At 38.4% G+C, this 21081-nt stretch overlaps 1 protein-coding gene across 1 annotated transcript in view; it reads left to right on the forward strand.

The window, feature by feature from the left end:
- Nucleotides 1–1926: 1926 nt before the first annotated feature.
- Nucleotides 1927–21081, forward strand: part of LOC100607007 (multidrug resistance-associated protein 1-like) — an 88327-nt gene continuing 69172 nt past the window's right edge. The window contains exons 1-4 of the mRNA XM_030806201.1: nucleotides 1927–1992; nucleotides 7442–7503; nucleotides 15421–15568; nucleotides 16270–16412. Coding sequence (XP_030662061.1) covers nucleotides 1927–1992; nucleotides 7442–7503; nucleotides 15421–15568; nucleotides 16270–16412 — 419 coding nt within the window. The remainder of the gene's footprint in view (nucleotides 1993–7441; nucleotides 7504–15420; nucleotides 15569–16269; nucleotides 16413–21081) is intronic.

Raw genomic sequence — 21081 nt, forward strand, 5'->3', positions numbered from 1 at the left:
TCTATTACCCTCCCCAACTTCTACGCAATTTTGGGGGGCATTCCTCCCTTCTCCCACCAATCAAGGAGCCAGGTATTTCTACCGAGCTGAGTAACTGTAGAAATCTTTCTACTTCCAGTTTCTAGCACCAGCATTACCTGAGGGGATTGATTCCTAGAGGTCAAACACAAATGCTAGGTTTGGTGCCTGCGTTGATTTTAGGCTTCTTTTCTTTCCTGTCTTCCTCCTCCCTGCACAGGTTCAAAGTTGTTTCTTTCTTCATAACTATATCTGAAAAAGCAAGGCCCATTCTACTAGAAGACCTTGTATTTTCCGTGGAGAATCCACAGAGTGAGTAGTTTGAAAGTGCAGATAGGAGGAGGGCTCTTCAGGCTGTGGCTGCTGAGTGAGAGCGCGGTGTTCCCAAATTGGTGAGCACATTTGTGGAAATGAGACAAAGTTTCTAAGTCCTGAGCTGCACCCTTAATTCTTCACAGACATGTTGATTTTTAAAGTTAAACCTACAACTTCCTCCTTGCATAGAGCCAAACAAGCATGGTGTTAAGAGAGGAAGACAAATGAACTGCGTTCTAAACATTTCCCAGGACTTCAGTTCCATAAGGCATCATCTGGTCGAATTCCTATGTAGAAGTTGTCTGGTTCCTCAGTTTCACCCATTCTATGGCCAGCCTAGACTTCCCCAGGTAGGATTTATGCCCCTTCCTCCAGAAAGCAGGACTTCTCCTGCCCTAAATCCTTCATTCTCTCCATCTAGCAGTTAAATAAACCCCAGGAAATACACGGAGTGTTCCTTGTCTTGAAGTATCATACCATCCTTGTAATATGCTACATGGCCTTATCTTTATCCTTACATTTAGGAATTTCTAATATTTCTCCCTCTTTTGTTGCTTCAGGTGCCAAATAAACCAAAATGCTTCATCAAACCAATGACATACATCATGTGTCAAGTATCTGCCTCAAAGTAACTTGTTGCATACTCTTTACTTCTATATACATGCTCACAGTTTCTTAATATTTACTAAAAATCAGAATGCAATTCTTTAATTTTTATGTTCCCCTTTGTACATCATGTGTCACCTTCAGTTCTTTGTTCATCCTAGTTACTATGAAGTTTTTCATTTATTTACTTGCTTCGTAGTTACTTTGAAGAGTAAAATGTAGATGAGATGCAGTATACTGTTAAGGTTTTCTAATACCAAGGGGAGCGTTTCATTCGTTTTTATTTTTTATTTTTTATTTTTTTATTATTATTATACTTTAAGTTTTAGGGTACATGTGTACAAAGTGCAGGTTTGTTACGTATGTGTACATGTGCCATGTTGGTGTGCTGCATCCATTAACACGTCATTTAACATTAGGTATATCTCCTAATGCTGTCCCTCCCCCCTCCCCCCGCCCCACAACAGTCCCCGGTGTGTGACGTTCCCCTTCCTATGTCCATGTGTTCTCATTGTTCATTTGTTTTTAAAGTTAAGGCCATTGCAAGAAATTTGCTCCTTAAAATTCTAATTTTTTTTAAGCGACAGCTGTAACATTGTTTACAAACGTATAAATATCATCCCAGCGAGAAACTAGCTTTGTGCTTCTGTCATAAAAGAGACACAGGTTTCTAATAGGAAACGGAAAGGGGAGAACTACTGTGTGAAGTGCAGACTCCCTGCCAGGCAGAGAGCAGCTGACTCTACAGAACCGTCCCTCCCCGTCTCCCTCCACACCTTCCCTCCTCTGGGCCCAACCCCATTCCACCAGCACCCCGCCCCAGGTGCACTGCCAAGGTCTGGAAGGCAGGGACTAAGGTGACAGCTGACTCTGCCGGGGCGGAGTGCCTGTCCTCCCACCGTGCTGGCGCTGAACTGACAGTCCGCTGCCAAGGGAAGTGACAGCCGCAGCCAGGCTCTCAGCCAGCGGCCGGGCGCCCCGCGGACCATGCTCTCCAGTCCGCGGAACTGGGGCGGCTCCTATCAGCGGGTCCGCGGGGGGCTTGACGCACAGGTAAAGTTCTCTGGTCCTTAGGGGAGAGGAGAGGCGGGTCGTGGGGACCACTGTGGGTGCAGGAGTGGAAGTGGGGAGAGGTGAGTCCTCGAACCCTGAATGTGGACTGACGAGCCCTTGTTTCAGTAGCCATCACACACGGGACAGACAGACCCGCGTACACACTCACTCCTGAGAGCAGAGATAAGAGATCAGGGTGGGTGCAACTTGAACCAGAGAAGCTCAGTCTTGGTAGGGCTGGAGGAGAGGAAGAGGCATCTTTGTTCGAAGAGATAAGTAACTCCCCCATAAGCAGAAGGCGTGGGTGGGCCTGTCATCGCTGAAGGAACACGGGTTGGAGCGAATTCTACAACCAGTGAGTGAACCCATTAAAACCGCAGAGCATTGGGGATTAATAGCACTCAGTGTGGATTTTGGGACCCAGGTCTGGGGCAAATCTAGAAACTTCAGACAGTTAATTGTGCTCTCCTCTGGTGCACTATAACTCATGCTTTTACAATGGGAGTCACGTGCTAAGGCGGTAGTCAGAGAAATGAGCCCTACAGTTGTTGTGTATTAGCAACAATTCCCCTAACAAAAGTTCCATTTGTTTCACTTATCATCACTATACAAGACATGGGCTTAGAAACAGCCCTGTTGTCCTAACAAAGAAAAAATATATAATTCTGATTCAGGGGACTTGTTCTAATCCTGGCTTTTTTAGTAACTCTGAGTGTCAAATATATGTGACATCTATTCTGATCACATACAAAATCAAACTATAAATTTATTTAAAGTTAAGTTATATGTAAAGTACTTTTATAAAAGTCTATAAGACAGAAGGGCTGAATAAGTTCCTTGAAAATGTGAAAAAGCTCCATCACTATAGCATGCGTCATTTTACCGTACCGTAGAGATGGCAGGCTCAATTGCGCAAACTGGTTTAATATCATTAGTAACCGCCAAGGTGACCAAAGGCAGTAAATTATAAACTTGTGGTTGAAAAATTTAAAAACTCAATTTTGTCACCCCAAATTCTGGTCGACTCTTCCTTTAGTATTCAAACAACGTTTGTTTCCTGATTATTATTCAACTTTGATAGCCTTCATAGATCAGGAATCTACTTAACCAAGGTTGAAAATATTCATTTTAATTTCATTCTCTATTTGTTATTTCTATGATGCCAATTTTTTAAAAAGTTGATGGTAGCCAGGCACAGTGGCTCACGCCTGTAATCCCAGCACTCTAGGAGGGCCAGGCATGGAGGCACGCTCATGTAGTCCCAGCTACTTGGAGGGGCTGATGTGGAAGGATTACTTGAGCCTGGGAGATTGAGGCTGCAGTGAGCCATGTTTGCTCCACTTCACTGAAGCCTGGGCAACACAGTGAGACACTATTTCAAAAAAAAATTGATGGCTTCAAAATGTATGAAAAACCTCTGTTTACTTACATATTGACTTCATATTTTTAATACAACAGATCTCAGGTAAAAATCCCTATGTAACTATAAGGTAAGAACATACCTTTTTAATTGAATTTTTATAGCTAACATGGTGACCTGTGAATAGATGCTTCTAAATATTTTTTGTTGGTAGTGATTAGCATCCATCCATTCAGTCAGTCAGTCATCCGAAACATGTTTATTATGAGCTGGGCCCTGGGCCTTGAGAAACTGGAGATTTCTCCAGAAGCTAGCGATACAGAGATAAACCAACTATAGTTTCTGTCTTCCAGCGGCACTAAATCTAGTAAGAGAGAATCACCTTCCAGGAAATAATGAGAGAGTTGGGTAATATGAGGGTAAATTCAGTGAGTGCCAACCTGAAGGAGCCCTTAAGTCCTCCCTGAGGAGTATGTTAAGGCTGCTCTGGTAATACAGAACCTGTTTCAGAGCCTTGGACTGGAGTGAGAGGACAGAGATTACAAAAGGCACTGAAACCTGAATCGGATTGAAGCACAAAAGCCAGGAGAAGGGAGGCAGAAGGATGTGGGCAGTAGGAAAGGTCTAAGTCGTGAAAAACAGTGTTGCATGGGTACAGAGTTGAGAGTGTGGATTTAGAACTGGAGTATAGAATAAATTAAGTGGTTTAGATCTTGTTTCCAATACTTTGTTGCAAGATCTTAGGCGAGTTTCTTAAACTCTGGGTGTTAGTTTCCCTTTCTATAAAATAGGGGTGACAGAAACTATTCCACCATAAAGATATTTTACGTTTAGTGAAATAATATACTTAGTGCAGAATTTAGCATCTTTTAAGTGATTAAAAAAATGTAAGTTTTATCCGTCTGGAGCCATGGCTCATACCAGTAATCCTAGCACTTTGACAGTCCAAGAGGGGTGGATCACCTGAGGTCAGGAGTACGAGACCAGCTTGGCCAACATGGTGAAACCCCGTCTCTACTAAAAGTTCAAAAATTAGCAGAGCCTGGTGGCAGACACCTGTAATTCCAGCTACTTGGGAGGCTGAGGCAGGAGAGTCGCATGAACCTGGGAGGCAGAGGATGCAGTAAGCCAAGATTGCGCCACTGCACTCCAGCCTGGGTGACAGAGCAAGACTCCATGTCAAAAAAAAAAAAAAAATGTAAGTATTTTTTTTAATTTCTAGAAGTTTTCCCTTCTCCATGAGCATCTACTTTAATTTTCCAGTAACTTCCTTCACTATTCCCAAAATCCCCGTATAAAATCTACACGGGAAGCTTCTGAAATTAGGCATTATGGGATATCAGTAAACATCTGTCACACAAACCATATTGCCATGAGGCCACATCTCAACATTAAACCCAAGGAACTTTGAAAACAGCACACTTCAGAACCCTGGCTGTGCTATGATCCAGTGGTCTAAATACTTCTTGTTTTTCTGCCATAAACCAGAAGTAACAGGACCTCCATTCTAGTGAAAATTGCTCTTAAGTCAGCAATGTCGAGGTATGTTTATGGAATGCCTACTATAAGCTCAATAGTAAATAACTACAATAGATATAAAACAGCTTAAACAAGGTCTGTAGTGGACATGGGGACACATGAAATGAGAAACTCACTTGGGGTCAATTAGGTCTGCAGACCAGAATTGCTGCCAAATTGAGAACAAATGAGTTAGAAAGATGATAAATATTTAATGGAGAAGATGGGAGTAAACTAGAACATTCAAAGATACTCAGAATTGTCACGTTCTATTTTTCTACATAGAAATTACTATGTGCAATATATAATCAACTCACTGAGATCCATAGTATGAATTCAATAATTATGAATGTATTGAAAAGTCATTTGCACATTCTCGGTGCTTGGTAAGGATTAATTCCCTTCATCAGACTTTTTTTTTTTTTTTTTTTTTTTTTTTTTTTTAAACCTGGCTGCTATTCCTTCTGGGAAATAAAGTATGGTTGGACTTTACTGTGATTCAGCATAAGATACCTGGTTCACATCTAAGGAGACTATGTACCAGAAAATATAAAGGGCATAATATAAGATGCTTTCACATGAAAAAATGGCCCTAGAGGGAATGTTAAACCAAATACTGAGTTCTTAGTCTGCTAAAGTAGCCATCTGCGGTAGCTTTGCAAGGCTTAGGTGCCTAAAACGACAACCATGTTATTTAGTTCATTATTCTTTGGGTCAGTTGGGTTGTGTCCTGGTTTGGGTCAGTTTGGTGGATAACTCCTGCGCTGTTTTGTGCATAGGATTGTTTGCGAGAACTAAATACAATGACAGTAATTCTACAATGATTGTAGAATCAGCTGGCAGATGGGCTGGTAGCCAGATAACCTAGAACCACGTTATTCCTATATCTGGCAGTTTTCAAGCTATTGGCCTGGTAATAGACCACCAGATGAGTGCCTTAGCTCTCCTCCACGTGATCTGTCATCCTTCAGCAGCCTAGCTCCAGCTCAGTGACATGGTGCACTCAGTGTTCTAAGCACAGCAGGAGCCAAAGCATTAAGGCTTTTTGAGGCTTAGAATTGGAGCTCTTTCAATGTCACTCCTGTCGTATTTCTATGACCAAAACAAGACACAATGCCAGCCCAGATACAAGGGATGGAAAATAGATTCTACCTCTTGATGGGAAAAGCTGCAAAGAATTGGTAGCCATTTACAGTTTTCCACAGAAATATATGTGTTTCAGCTATGAATCAGATCCTTTCATTGGTAGCAAATTATCGCATTAGCAACTCCCTGTGAAATTTGAACTTATGACATAAAATATGTTTTCCAGGTTAGAGAATTTTTAGAATATTGTTTTCCAATAATTTGTGTACTTATTTTTTAAATAATATGTTGGTAACAGTAGTGATGACAATTTTATTGTTCATATATTTGAGTCATTGTTTTGGGCTAATGGTGTGATAAATATTTTATATTTATCATTGTATTAGTTCTTGCAACAATCTTATAATGATAAATGCCATTTTGGTAAATTGTGTATATCTTACATGATTTATATTATATAATTTGTTATAACACAGAGAACAGATTTGGCTTCAAATATATTTTCTCATCTCTACTTTGGGCATTTTGTTGTATACAATGAAATTTGGATTTAGTCATTCCTTCTAGCTTCAGAAATTTTTAAACTGGTAAATACTGATTATGGAATCACAACTGAGTTAGAGAAGATCACAAGGAAATTTCTTAAATTTTGGACAGTTTCTAAAAATCAAAATTAACTTGGTGACCAGTCTTACTTTTTAAAATGCAAAGAGATTGATGATGACTATAAAAACATAAAATGGTTATTTTTGAGTCCTCTATTTTTAAACCTCTTTTCTCTTGGTTAAACCAACACAGTAAATGGGAAAACTTTATGGAAATGTTATAACCCACCCCAAAATAACATGTAATTGTGACAAATATGTAATTGTGTATATAATTTTTAAAATATGTAAACACACAGAGAAGTACACCAAATAACTATGACATTCTCTTTTCTATTTTTCAGAAAAAGAAAACTATCTTTAGCAATTTAAATGCTTTACATTTATCTTATATTACATAAACATATATAATACATATGTGTATAAATTATTCACTTATACTGTCATATAATTGTGTTAATGTAAATAGACAATATGGGCTAAGTTCAAAGAACTGTCCCTCTGTATGTGTACATATATATGTATATGTACGTATATTGCATATGTATATATTGTATACAAATACATATAATTGTAAATTTACAGTTCTAAAATCTCTCTATGTATGTATATGTACATATACATGCAATTTTCCTTTCCAACATGATTTACTGCTACATGCACCATCACAATGTTGAGAGAAATCTTGAAATTCCTCTAGTCCAACCACCATACAAGAATATCTTCACTTAACTATACTTCTTAAGAATTATGACACCGACATATCTGTAACTGTTAGTAGAATAAATCATTTAAGATTTACCCCTCTGACAAAAAATACTTCAAATGTAAATTTAAAACATTTACTTTATACATTACTCTCTGTATTTTTTCTTTTCAGAAATGCAGTCCAGAGAAAAGTGCCTCATTTTTCAGTAAAGTGACATATTCCTGGTTTAGCAGGTAGGAATTTTACTAATATGTTTGTAGCATACCACACTGAAAAGATCCCAAGGGCAATGACACCTGAATTTCCTTTAATCTCAATGTGAATAGTTGTACGAAGTTGTCTCATATTACTTATTACACAGAAATCACAGGTAAAAACATACTAAATAGTTCCACAGATAACAGTACTAATATTCCTCCAATATGTCTGTCTCTTTATCGGGTTTTCATCTCATTAGCACTAGGGAAGAACAGAAAAATGAACTTCTTTTTTAGCATCAAGTATATGCTATCCACTTTGTGTTTATTATTTCATTTAATTCTCCTCCAAGTGCTATGAGAAAGGTATTTGTATGAGAAAAATTTAGGCTCAGGAAAGGAAAGCACCTGTCCATTGATACCCATGTAGGAGTAAGTATGTGTTTTAAACCAATTTCTGATGAGTTCATGTTTCATGCTTTATTTTTGCTATGTCAATCTACTTTTTATTAGAAATGTTCTCTTTTATACTAATATATGCTGCTATTAAAACACACACACACACAGCCCTAAGCATTTTATAAGACATATATTATGGTTTTTCTCATAGAATAATTCACCCATAACATATGATGAGGGCTCAGAATTTCTTCAGGAGATACCATTGTGAACTCTGATTTTTAATACAGAAATTAAATGGTATTGAATGGGAAGAGTTGGTGTTTTCTTATTTTATAAATTCAGAAGCTTTCTTTAGAAATGTATTTCTTTTTCCCCCGTGACAGAAATTCCATAATAATATGAAGTTAAATTTGTGTTTCTAGCTTTATGCCCCTTGCTCTACAGTTCACAGAGACAAAACTGCTCAATTTTATCTACAGATATGTTCCCAAGAGTGGATTAATCTTTTAAAAAATGATTGGGTACTAGATACCCCAAACTCAAATAGTCTTTAAAAATGCAGAGATAAATGAGCTAGTTTCTGTCTTCTAGGAATTCATAGTAGAATTAAAAAGATTAAAAAGTATACCACCATTACAAAAAAGGGGAAAAGGCAGCATAAGCATAACTGACAAACACAAATTTTCCGTAATATCATCTAATCAAGTTTGCACAATTAGGGACTATTTCACAGATACCAATGCTTTCACTTAACATTTAAAGATGTGTAGGAGTGAGTAACGTGGTATCCCAAATTGAGCAAATACTATGTGAAAACCACATACTAAAAGGTGGGAAAGAACTGGCTGTGAAGTTCAGATGTGGTGAAAAACTGTGGGTTCAGATTGAGAAATTTTTAAATTTTGCGATACTTATTGAAGGGGTGGGTTGCCCCTCCACACCTGTGGGTGTTTCTTGTTAGGTGGAACGAGAGATTTGGAAAAGAAAGAGACACAGAGACAAAGTATAGAGAAAGAAAAAGGGGCCCAGGGGACCGGCATTCAGCATACGGAGGATCCGCGCCGGCACTAGCCTCTGAGTTCCCTTAGTATTTATTGATCATTATCGGGCGTTTCCTGGAGAGGGGATGTGGCAGGATAATAGGATAATAGTGGAGAGAATGTCGGAAGGTAAACACGTGAACAAATGTCTCTGCATCATAAACAAGTTAAAGAAAAAAGTGCTGTGCTTTTGATGTGCATACACATAAACATCTCAATGCCTTAAGGAGCAGTATTGCTGCCCGCACATCCCACCTCCAGCCCTAAGGCAGTTTTCCCCTATCTCAGTAGATGGAATATGCAATCGGCTTTACACCAAGACTTTCCATTGCCCAGGGACGAGCAGGAGACAGAAGCCTTCCTCTTATCTCAACTGCAAAAAGGCGTTCCTTCCTCTTTTACTAATCCTCCTCAGCACAGACCCTTTACTGGTGTTGGGCTGGGGGACGATCAGGTCTTTCCCTTCCCACGAGGCCATATTTCAGACTGTCACATGGGGAGAAACCTTGGACAATACCTGGCTTTCCTAGGCAGAGGTCCTTGCGGCCTTCCTCAGTGTTTGTGTCCCTGGGTACTTGAGATTAGGGAGTGGTGATGACTCTTAACAAGCATGCTGCCTTCAAGCATTTGTTTAACAAAGCACAGCCTGCACAGCCCTTAATCCATTTAACTCTCAGTTGACACAGCACATGTTTCAGGGAGCACAGGGTTGGGGGTAAGGTTACAGATTAACAGCATCTCAAGGCAGAAGAATTTTTCTTAGTACAGAACAAAATGGAGTCTCTTATGTCTACTTCTTTCTACACAGACACAGTAACAATCTGATCTCTCTTTCTTTTCCCCACACTTATGAAGCATCACATGTACGGGAGTTTGGATATGTGGCTTCCAGGCTTAGAATAAACCTTTGACTATAGATATGGATTTGGGAGTCACTGACTAGAGGACAGTAGTTGAAACCATGCGTATGAATGAGATTGCCCAGAGGAAGAACCCATTGAATAGGCTGAACAAATGGAACATTGGTAATCCTCAGTATTTAAATGGTAAGAGAAAGAGGAGTCTACAAAAACAGCTAAGTAAAGGTGTTCAGAATATATTATAAGAGAAGTATCTGATGAAATAGTATGAGTGACAGGTAAGAAAAGAGAAACTGTCAAGAAAGGAGAAAAATAAAGTGGTCAATAGGGCCAAATACTGAAAAGGGGTAAATTAAAATAATAACTCAATATTCTCCATTAAATTTGGAACATGAAGATCATTGGGGAGTTTTTTAAAGCAATTGAAGTAGAAAATGTATATACTTGTGAGCAAATACTTAGGCAGAAGGGGTTAAACTGTGATAAAATTTCCAAGTTACACAAATCTAAGAATCTCTTAAAGAGGATGGCAAAACTATGTAACATTAAGCAGCACACTAGAAAAGAGAAAGCACAGCTAGAAATGTAAATGTGAGCTATTTAGAGTTAATGATTTTAATGCTTCAAATTTGTATATGTATAGAAATGTTTTCCAAACCTGATTTTTGTTTATGGAGGAGTTGAGAGGAAGAGTGACACCTACCCCAGCTTTAAAAAATTCCAGTCTTGGGCCGGGTGCGGTGGCTCACACCTGTAATCCCAGCACTTCGGGAGGCCGAGGCGGGCGGATCGTGAGGTCAGGAGATGCAGACCATCCTGGCTAACACGGTGAAAACCCGTCTCTACTAAAAAATATACAAAAAATGAGCCAGGTGTGGTGGCGGGCACCTGTAGTCCCATCTACTTGGGAGGCTGAGGCAGGAGAATGACGTGAACCCGGGAGGCAGAGCTGGCAGTGAGCCGAGATCACGCCACTGCACTCCAGCCGGGGCAACAGAGTGAGACTCCGTCTCAAAAAATAAATACATAAATAAATAACTAAATAAATAAATAAATAAAAATAAAAAATAAAAAATTCCAGTCTCATTTTAAAGCCATAGGTATCACAGAATTTAAGTAATGCAAATAAAATTAATTTTAAATAAATGTAGTTTTAAAGTTTGATTATCAAACTATAAAAACTATATGCATATATATTAAATATTGCAAACATTATTTTAGCATTCCTAAAGATGCTGAAATTAAATTTAATAAGCAAGACAAGACATAGCAAATCTTCAAATATGACAACCTAGTGTTTTGAAATCCATATCTTGAGTCAATCAAACAAACCATCCAGCTCTAACTGTGAATATCACATTTATTTTCTGTTTAATTTGAATATCTCAGAATTAGATACAAAATATTTTCATAGGATGTTGTTATCCAGAACTGTCATTGACATGAATCTAATCTGATTTCTTATGTGGTGATTAAACAATTGTATTTGAAACCTAACTATTGTTTAAGAGAATGTCCCTTTGAAGACAAAGATTAATTGTATTCTCCGATCTATTTTTGGAGTTACAGAATAGTGTCCAATTATTTCCTAGAGCAAATTCAAGCATCAATAATTGTATGAATAACTCAATTAAAATGTGCTCAGATGACACAATAATTAAAAAAATTATATACTTATGAGCCTTAATTCCTAAGACAATAGCTATCTAGATCATTCTGGTGATCAAATAATTACCAAGCCTTTATTAGCAAATATAATCTGTCACCAGTGTATAATAATCATGGCCAGAGATATACATGGAAAAATCTAGTAAGAGTTTTCATAGGTCACAATCGTGTCATTATTCTAACCAGATATACTATTCAATATGTCCTTTTTCTCACATATTAAAAAAAATTTGTACATTAAACAACTTTCTCCCAACCTATAATTTTTGGCCAGATTGATTTCTTTCCTTTTCCCATAACATAATGCCTCTTTCCAGAAATGGTTTTTTTTGTTTGTTTGTTCTTTTTTTTGAGATGGAGTCTCGCTCTGTCGCCCAGGCTGGAGTGCAGTGGCGCGATCTCGGCTCACTGCAAGCTCCGCCTCCCGGGTTCACGCCATTCTCCTGCCTCAGCCTCTCCGAGTAGCTGGGACTACAGGCCCCTGCCACCACACCCGGCTAATTTTTTTTGTATTTTTAGTAGAGACGGGGTTTCACCATGTTAGCCAGGATGGTCTTGATCTCCTGACCTTGTGACCCATCCACCTTGGCCTCCCTCCAGAAATGTTTTAAAAGGTTATTAATAGTAATAAAATTGATAATGCTACTATATATTTGTACTTTCTAAGTATTCAAATATTACTCATCTATAAAAGTTATATTTCAGCTCATCTTCCTAACAGAATGCCACTGTTTTTCTATTCTCTTCACGTCAGTTGGTTGAGATATTTATGCACACTTGTTAATTCTAAATATAGTCAAAATTCTCTCTAAGATAATAAAATTTAAGAGTGGAAATTGTATTAGTCAGTTCTCACACTGCTCTGAAGAAATATCCGAGACTGGGTAATTTATAAGGGAAAGAGGTTTAATTGGCTGACAGTTCCACAGGGCAGGAGAGGTCTCAGGAAACTTACAATCACGCCAGAAGGAGAAGCAAACACGTCCTTCTCCACCTGGCAGCAGGAAGAAGTGCCAAACAAAGAGAGAAAAGCCCCTTATAAGACCATCAGATCTCATGCGAACTCACTCACTATCATGAGAATGGCAGCATGGGGGGTAACCACCCCTATGATTCAGTTATCTCCCACCAGGTCCCTCCCACGACATGTGGGGATTATGTGAACTGCAATTCAAGATGAGATTTGGGTGGGAACAAAGCCAAACCATATCAGAAGTAATACATTTCACTGTCTGCTTTTTGCTAAGTTAGCCCTGGTTTATTTTCCATATAAAACACCATCACCAGTCTCTGAAGTTCTTAATGTTTAACTGCCTGTAAAAATGAGAAATTAATCCTGTTCTGCCAGATTTGGGGAGTTGTGAGAATCAAATTCATTGATGTGAATGTCCTTTGAAAAGAAACATCATTCTAAAAATATGAGATACATGTGTAAACTGTATTATCGTTTTAGGAATAAAGCCCACAGGTTGATGGGACCTAGTATGTGTTACACATTTCACTTACTGAGAGGGCCAACTCTTGGTCCTCATTGTTTCCCAAAAAGCTGCCTCAACATTTGATTTAAATACACACCACTTCCTTGTCACTTCCTTGCTTATTCTTTTTCCAAACTCTTGTGTGGGAAGGTAAGGCCAGCCATGTGATCACAGTCTATTAGAAGACAGCAAAAGATAGTGGAGGGGAACACACATCTGGGAAAAAAGTCAAGGTAGTTAAACCACTAAGCCATAAGAGTCACAATCAAGTCAGCTTAAGTGTCACTTTTAGATGCTGCATTATTTGGGGACCCAGCATGAAAGCAAGAGGTCACTTTTCCCTGAACCGAAACTGCTGAGTTTTGCACAGTTCTAACTCAAAATGCTGAAGCAATAAATGTTATTAAAAATGCTTTTCTAAAAGTCAATGCAGTCTTATTTTGAAAATGAATATTTATTTTATGGAATGAAATAGAACTTTATATGACACGAAAGTAGTTTATTGCTTAATATGTTTTTAAAAATGCCCTGCAGGAAAATGTCCAGCATATTTGAGCCAACAGAAACATGATTACAGAAAGTCCCTTCTTATTACATTTAAACCTTTTTGTTAGATATGAATTGTGGTAAGATATTATGTATTATTCTAAAAGTAAAATAAAATCTAGTGGAATCTCTTGTTACCATAGGGTTTAAATTCATCCCAGAGTCAATCAATTGAGATTATTTAGTAACAAGGCCAGTGAAAGCAGTCCCAATTTGGAGTAGTTTGAGGTATTGTTACCGTCTCTTTGGCTGATACACTTTATATGGACGGAACTTAGGCCAGTCAGAAGGCCTGGATTTAAATATGGGTTTAATTTCTTATTGAACAAGTCATGTCACCAAAGTCACAAACTATATCTGATTTAAATCACTTCAGAGTGTGTTTGGCTTCAAGTAACAGAATAGCCAGATAATAATAGTTTAAACAAACAGGTATTTATTTTCTTATGTTATTGGAAAGAGGGTGTTACTGGAAATAGGTTTTTGAACTATCTCAGAAATGTTATGAAAAGCCCAGGCTAGGTCAGTCACAGTGGCTCACACCTGTAATCCCAGCACTTTGGGAGGCCAAGGCAGGCTGATTACTTGAGGCCAGGAGTTCAAGACAAGCCTGGCCAACCGGGCAAAACCCTGTCTCTACTAAAAGTAGAAAAACTAGCCAGGAATGGTGGTGTGTGCCTGTAATCTCAGCTACTCAGGAGGCTATCGCATGAGAATTGCTTGAACCCAGGAGGCAGAGGTTGCAGTGAGCAGAGATTGCTCCACTGTACTCCAGCCTGGGCAACAGAGCAAGAGTCTGTGAAAAAAAAAAAAAAAAGGCTCAGGCTTTTTCTGTCTTTCTGTTTCCCATCCTTATTATTTGGCTTTTTTATCCATAGTGGCAAAGATGGCTTTTATATCTCAAAGCATCATGGCTTCAAAGGACAAAAGGGAAGGAGAAGGGAGGCAAAATGTTTTCTCCTTTTGAAGTTCTGTGCTTTCATTTGAAAAAGAAAGTTCTTCCTAGCAGATATTTGCTTAGGTATTGTTAGCCATAACTCAGTTATATTATTAATCCCAAGCAGAGGGTATTGAGAGTACCAGGACTGGCTTAGATCAATTATAATTCATAACTCTGTGGCTAAAATAAGAACTTACCATGAGTTCAAGAGATTTTCAACTGAAGAAATATCAGATCCCTGTTAGCAGAAAGATGGTAGAGCAGAGCCGTGGGTAAGTACAATTCATTCTCTCCCACGGTAACTTCTGTGGTAAAACTACACTACGCATCTTGTTTGCCTCCCAGTTTAGACCCATTGTTCTTGCATAATTATTTGCAGTGTCACCTGGGATAAGTTCATTGAATGGAGGAGGGTGGAAAAACTAAGAGGCTGGTGGAGACTTGCCTTGCTTCTTAAGGCATCAATTCAGAAATTTCACTCTCACATTGGCTCATATTCTGTTGGTCCTAAGGCCAAGGCCAGAGCTTATGGGATAGGGACAAGTACTCCACATCCAGTTGTACGATCTATAAAGTCAGGTGGCAAATTGTACAGAAAGTCCTAGTAGAATAGAAGAAAATTGCAAATGCAGAGGTTGGATTCGTTTCCCCTCCAATACAAGCCTAAAAGCCAATTTGGGTACTTGAGTGGTAAGGGTAATATTCTTCTGGGAAAGTTTGCTATTTAAATTTTAATGAGCTGAGTGGTACATATCCCAAATATAAGATTAATAAATGAAGTCAGTATTTCACTGAGTAATTGGATGTCTAAACAGCATTTATGAAAACTATAAATGATTATTGCACATTATTGACCTCCAGGATAAAACTGTGTGATTTGTTTAAACACATAATCTAGTCATTGTATTTTAATCAATAAAATAATGTAAAAATCAAAGAAAGAAATCAATGCATGACAATTTATTTTTAACTAGATTATTTGTTTTGCTATCTTGTTTACCTTACTTTTTCATCTTTAGAGTAATGACTTTAGGCTATGAGAGACCTTTGGAAAGAGAGGATCTTTTTGAACTAAAGGAAAGTGATTCCTCCTACACTGTGTGTCCCATCTTTGAAAAACAATGGAGAAAGGAAGTTTTAAGGAATCAAGAGAGGCAAAAAGTAAAGGTAATTAATTACTAAGTTCTATAAAATCCTGAAGTAATCACTGCCTGAAAACTAGATAAAGCTTTTTTCAAGTATGAGATACTATTATTAATATCGAAATTCATAAAATGTGTGAAATGACAATCTATTTTTATAAGCATAATTTGTTGCTATTGCAGCCCATTTCTGTCTTCAAACTACTCAACATTCCTTCTCTTTAATGTTCAGGAGCAAATGTGTTGATATGCATGTATATATCTTTGGCTCCTTACCAGTGGTGACAAAGATAGCTTCTGTATCTCAGAGCATCCTGTCTATTGGTCAAAGCAAATTATATGGTGGCCAGAATTAAAGTTTATGGGAGCAGGGGCAGACACTCCACCTCTAGCATCATATACATATATATTATTTTCAGACTTCTCCAAAAGAAAATATAATTTGGAGATAAAAACTGTATATTAATTAAATAGTTTCAAAACTCACAAAAATAATAAAATGCAACTATTGCACTTGCCCTTTTATGCCATGTGGTATAAGTAACACCACCTACCATCTCAATGATATGGGTCATAATTTCAAGGTTAACTGCTTTATTCCTTTCTTATTACCTTATTGTCTTTAGAGCACATTGTTAATTGTATAATTCGTTTAGTTATATTTCATTTTATTAATATTAGTTGTGTCCAATTTTCTCATTGTTTCTATTTTCTTTAATTATGTAGGCATCTTGTTATAAAGAGGCACATATCAAGAAACCATCTCTACTCTATGCATTGTGGAACACCTTTAAATCTGTCCTGATTCAAGTTGCCTTATTCAAAGTGTTTGCTGATATTTTGTCCTTCACTAGCCCACTCATAATGAAGTAAGTTAAAGTCTGGTGGGTTGTTTTTCCCTCCTCACAGATAAATGATAAGTAATATCATCTAATATAAAAGTTCTAATACAAAAGAGTAGAGAAGGTTCTTATTGCAAATATTATTAGGATATGGACATGCTATTAGGGTTATCTACAATATAAATGGGAATTAGGATAATATAGTCAATATCTAATAAAGTCAACCCTGTACTAAGCACTGCTCTAAAATCTTATATTAATTTTATTAAGCAAGGGTTTGCCAGAGAAACAGAACCAACAGGATATATAAACCTGAATAAGAGGGGATTTATTATGGGAATTGGCTCTTGCAATTATGGAGGCCAAGAAGTCCCACAGTCTTCCATTTGCAAACTAGAGACTCAGGAAAGACAGTGGCGTAATGCAGTCTGAGTCCAAAGGCCAGATAACCTTGAGTTCTGATGTCCACGGGCAGGAGAAGGTGGATATTTCAACTCCAGGAAAGAGAGCTAATTCACTCTCTCTTTACCTTCTTGTTCTATCCAGGCCCTCAACAAACTGGATGAGGCACTATGCCCTGGGATCATCTTTACTCACTCTACTGATTCAAATGCTAATCTCTTCCAGAAACAGCCTCACGGACACACCCAGACACTGGTAGATGGTAAAATATTATTTAAATGTTATTACACAGAAATAATGTTTTACCATCTCTTCACCAGTCAAGTTGACACGTAAAATTAACCATCACATTGGTAATCTCATTTAATCTTTACTACACTCCTGCAATGTAGAAAGTATTATTACATTCAGTATTACAATGGCAGAAACAGACAGAAAGGGTGGAGTAATTATCCAAGTCCCCACAGCTAGAAAGTGCCAGAGTCGTAATTGAAATCTAGGAAGTCTCACTTGAATGTATGCTTAGAAAAGGAAATGATATATATTTTCACTACGATACTTAGTTGTGGCCTTTTGAGAGTTGAGCTTTAACAGCCACGGCAATTACACACACACACAAACATACACACACACACACACACAATTACTATGTATAACATATATGAACACATATTATCATTACCTAATACATGTATATTTCTGTGTGTCTCTATATCTAGAATAGACATAATAAAATGACTTGAAGCATTTCTATAACATCTATCTACAATGGTTTACACGCAGACAATGAAATTGATCTTTTGACTGTGCCACCTTTTTCAAGGAAACCTTGACTTACACCTAGCTGTCATATGAAGGAAACACAAATAAACATATATTTTATTGACTGGTGGTTATATTTTTAGTATTGACAAATTTCCATGTTGTTAGAGTTTTTAATAACCATTTAATTCATGAAAATATCATTAATCCTGCATTACCTACATCTCATACGATATTCAGGAATATATTCATTCAACATTTATTGAGCACCTATGCATGCCAAAACTGTTCTAGGTCAACTGTGGGGACAGAACAAAAATCAAAACAAAGAACCTGCTCTGATGACACTTAGAGGGGAGAGATGAAAGTCAAACAAATGAATAAACATAAATAATACTATCAGTGCTTAGGAACAAAGTAAAGTAGCGTAAGGGAATGCCAGTCTGAGGAGTTAAAGTTACTGTTTTATGTAAGGTAATTATGAAAGACATTGGTGATAAGGTGACATTTGGTCAAAGTTCTGAAGGAAGTTAGGAAGGAAGCCAAGAAAATATCTATTGTGATGAAATGTAGCAGGAAGGGCAAAAGTCATGAAGAAGCTCATGGTGGGTATCTCTAAGGGCCTGCAAGGAGGCAAAGTGAGGTTGGAGCAGAGAGCTGGAAAGATAAGACTGAGGTCAGAAAGGTGCAGAGATGAAAAGATTTTGAAGGACCTTATGAAATACGATGGGAATATTGGCTTTTAGTCCACATTAGCAGGGAAGCATTTGGAAGATTTTGAGCAAAAAAACAATGATCTGATTAGACTTAAGTCTTATAGGAATGACTCTGGCTGCTATGTGGAGAAGAAAATCAAGAAGTGCAAGAGTGGAAGAAGATACACCAGTTAGAAGTTTGTTTGCGATAATCCAAGCAAAAGTCAATGGTGGCTTCAACTAGGTAGTAGCAATAAAGGTGATAAGAAGTGGTCAGACTCTGGTTGTGTTTTAAAGGTAGAGTTAACAGAATATACTGGTGGACTGAATGTAGGTTGAGAGAGGAAGCGAAAAGTTAAGCATGCCTTCAAAATTTTTGTTTAAATCATCAGGTAAACGCGTCAGCATATCCTGAGATATAGAAAATGAAAGAAAGACTAGAGAAGGGAATGGGGTTTGCTTCTGGACTTGTTAACCTTGAAAGATCTATTAGCTATTGTGCAAGAAAGAATTAACATAGCAGGCCTGCCTATGGACTTTGGAAAGCCTGCTTACAGGAAGGGTCTTTGGCTGGCAACTGGAGCTTACATTTCAGGAGGTTACCCACTACCCTAACTGATAAGAATGGCTCAATATCTCCAAGTTGTTTATACAACCAATGTGGTTCATGGTGAATATCTGTTTTGCTTCTGGAAGTCTGGAATTTTGGTGTGTGTTAAGAAAAGGGTGCCCACTTGACCAGCATCCAATAAAAACCCTGGATGCTGAATTTCTAACAAGCTTTCCTTGTAGACAACATTTCACATGTATTGCCACAACTAGTTGCTGAGAGAATTAAGCAATTAGAGTCACACTCTGTGTGACTCTACAGGGAAAGGACTTTTGGAGTTTGTGCCTGTTTCCTCCCAGACTTCACCCCGTATAGCTTTTCTTTTTTGCTGATTTTGTTTTGTATCCTTTCACCATAATAAATATAGCCATGAGGATAACTATATGCTGAGTCCTGTAAGTTATTAAAATAAATAATTGAGCTGGGGAGTCGTCATGGGGATCCCTGACATGGGGCCGTCTAGATTAAAAAGTTGAGTAGGCCGGGTGTGGTGGCTCACGCCTGTAATCCCAGCACTTTGGGAGGCCAAGGCAGGTGGATCATGAGGTCAAGAGATCGAGACCATCCTGGCCAACATGGGGAAACCCTGTCTCTACTAAAAATATAAAACATTAACTGGGCATGGTGGCCTGTGCCTGTAGTCCCAGCTACTTGGGAGGCTGAGGCAGGAGAATTGCTTGAACCCGGGAGGCAGAGGTTGCAGTGAGTCAAGATCGTGCCACTGCACTCCAGCCTGGCAACAGAGAAAGACTCCGTCTAAAAAAAAAAAAAAAAAAAAGATTGAGTAAGCAATTGTCTATATACACCTGGTATTAGGAAAGATATAGGCTGGAGTGACAAACTGGAATTGTTCGAAATTGGATTGGGTATGTCAAGTCATTGTTCTGGATGAAATCACCTTAACATATGTAAAGAAAAGTAAAGATGTCCTCAAAAAACAAAACTAAAAAAAAAAAACTATCAGCTACTCCAATGCATAGAGTTGATGAAGATGAGGAAATTTATCAAAGGATATTGAGAAACAGTGCTTCTCAAGAGAGAATGGAACCAGGGAATCCAAGCAAGGTGTATATTGCTGTCAGAAAACTGTTCCTGACATTTTTCACCCCAGATTCTTTGTTGGCTCCCTTGTCTGTAGAAGTATAAGCCAAATGTTTCCTGGATTAACTGCCCCCTCCCCACAAAATGACAAATTTCTCCCTCCTCTTGCCTCTGCCCCTCACCGCAGCATATCCCAGGAGTCACCATAGCACTATTTTATGTGTGACCAAAAATCTTTCTATCAGAGAAATTGGCCAGCATCTTCCTCTCCTGCCCTATTCTGGTTATCCAATGCTGCAAAACTAATCACATCACAATTTGGTGGCATTAAACAACAATTTTATTGTGTTCGTGATTTTGGTGGTCAAAACTTGAGGCAGAAGACTGCTTTTCTCTGCTCCACCATGATTGTGACCTTGGCTGAGTGTCTAGAACTACTGGAGACAGCTGAAGCAGCTGAAATGGAGACATATGGCTGGTGCTTTTGTTCTAACTGTAGGCTGAGTTACCCTGGTCCTTCTCCCTGTGTGCTGGTGCTGGAATGCCCAAAATGGCTCCTTGACACACATCTGAGGCCGGCGCTAAGATGGCTGGAAATGGTCAGATCTCTCTCCTCTGTCCTCTCTCTCTCTCTCTCTCCACCCCGCCCTCGCCATCTCTCTTCTTCTCTCTGTTTCTACAGCCTCTCTGAACGGTTAGCTTGAGAACAAAGGTCTTAGAGTAGTTAAATTTCCTACATGGCAGCTGGATTGCCTCAGAATGAGTATTACAAGAGGCTCAGACAAGTCTTTCCATGACATAGGCTTGGAAATCTTAGAAGGTCACTTCTGCCACATTGTTTTGGCCAAGAGATTCCCTAAATCAGCCCACATTCAAAGGGAAGGGAATTAGAGAAAAGAGGTTCAATTTCTCAATGAGAGGAGTAGCAAGGGATTTTCAGTCATACTCTGATTCCCCTTTGCCAATGACTACTGCTGAAGAAACTTGTAAGAGAATCTCACCATGGCCGTGGTCTTTCCTAAAATAGCAGTAGGTCATAGCAATTCAGTGTATTTATGTTCCCTAAAAGTTGTACTCGAATTGCCAAAGAATGTCTGTGGGGTAGAGAACAGTCTCCTTTACTTTGTGAGACACTTTTGCATCACACTGGTTTGATCAAACCTGCAAAACAAGAATTTTAATATTG

This window comes from Nomascus leucogenys, chromosome 25, assembly GCF_006542625.1.
Source record: "Nomascus leucogenys isolate Asia chromosome 25, Asia_NLE_v1, whole genome shotgun sequence".
In the NCBI taxonomy this organism is placed as follows: Eukaryota; Metazoa; Chordata; class Mammalia; order Primates; family Hylobatidae; genus Nomascus; species Nomascus leucogenys.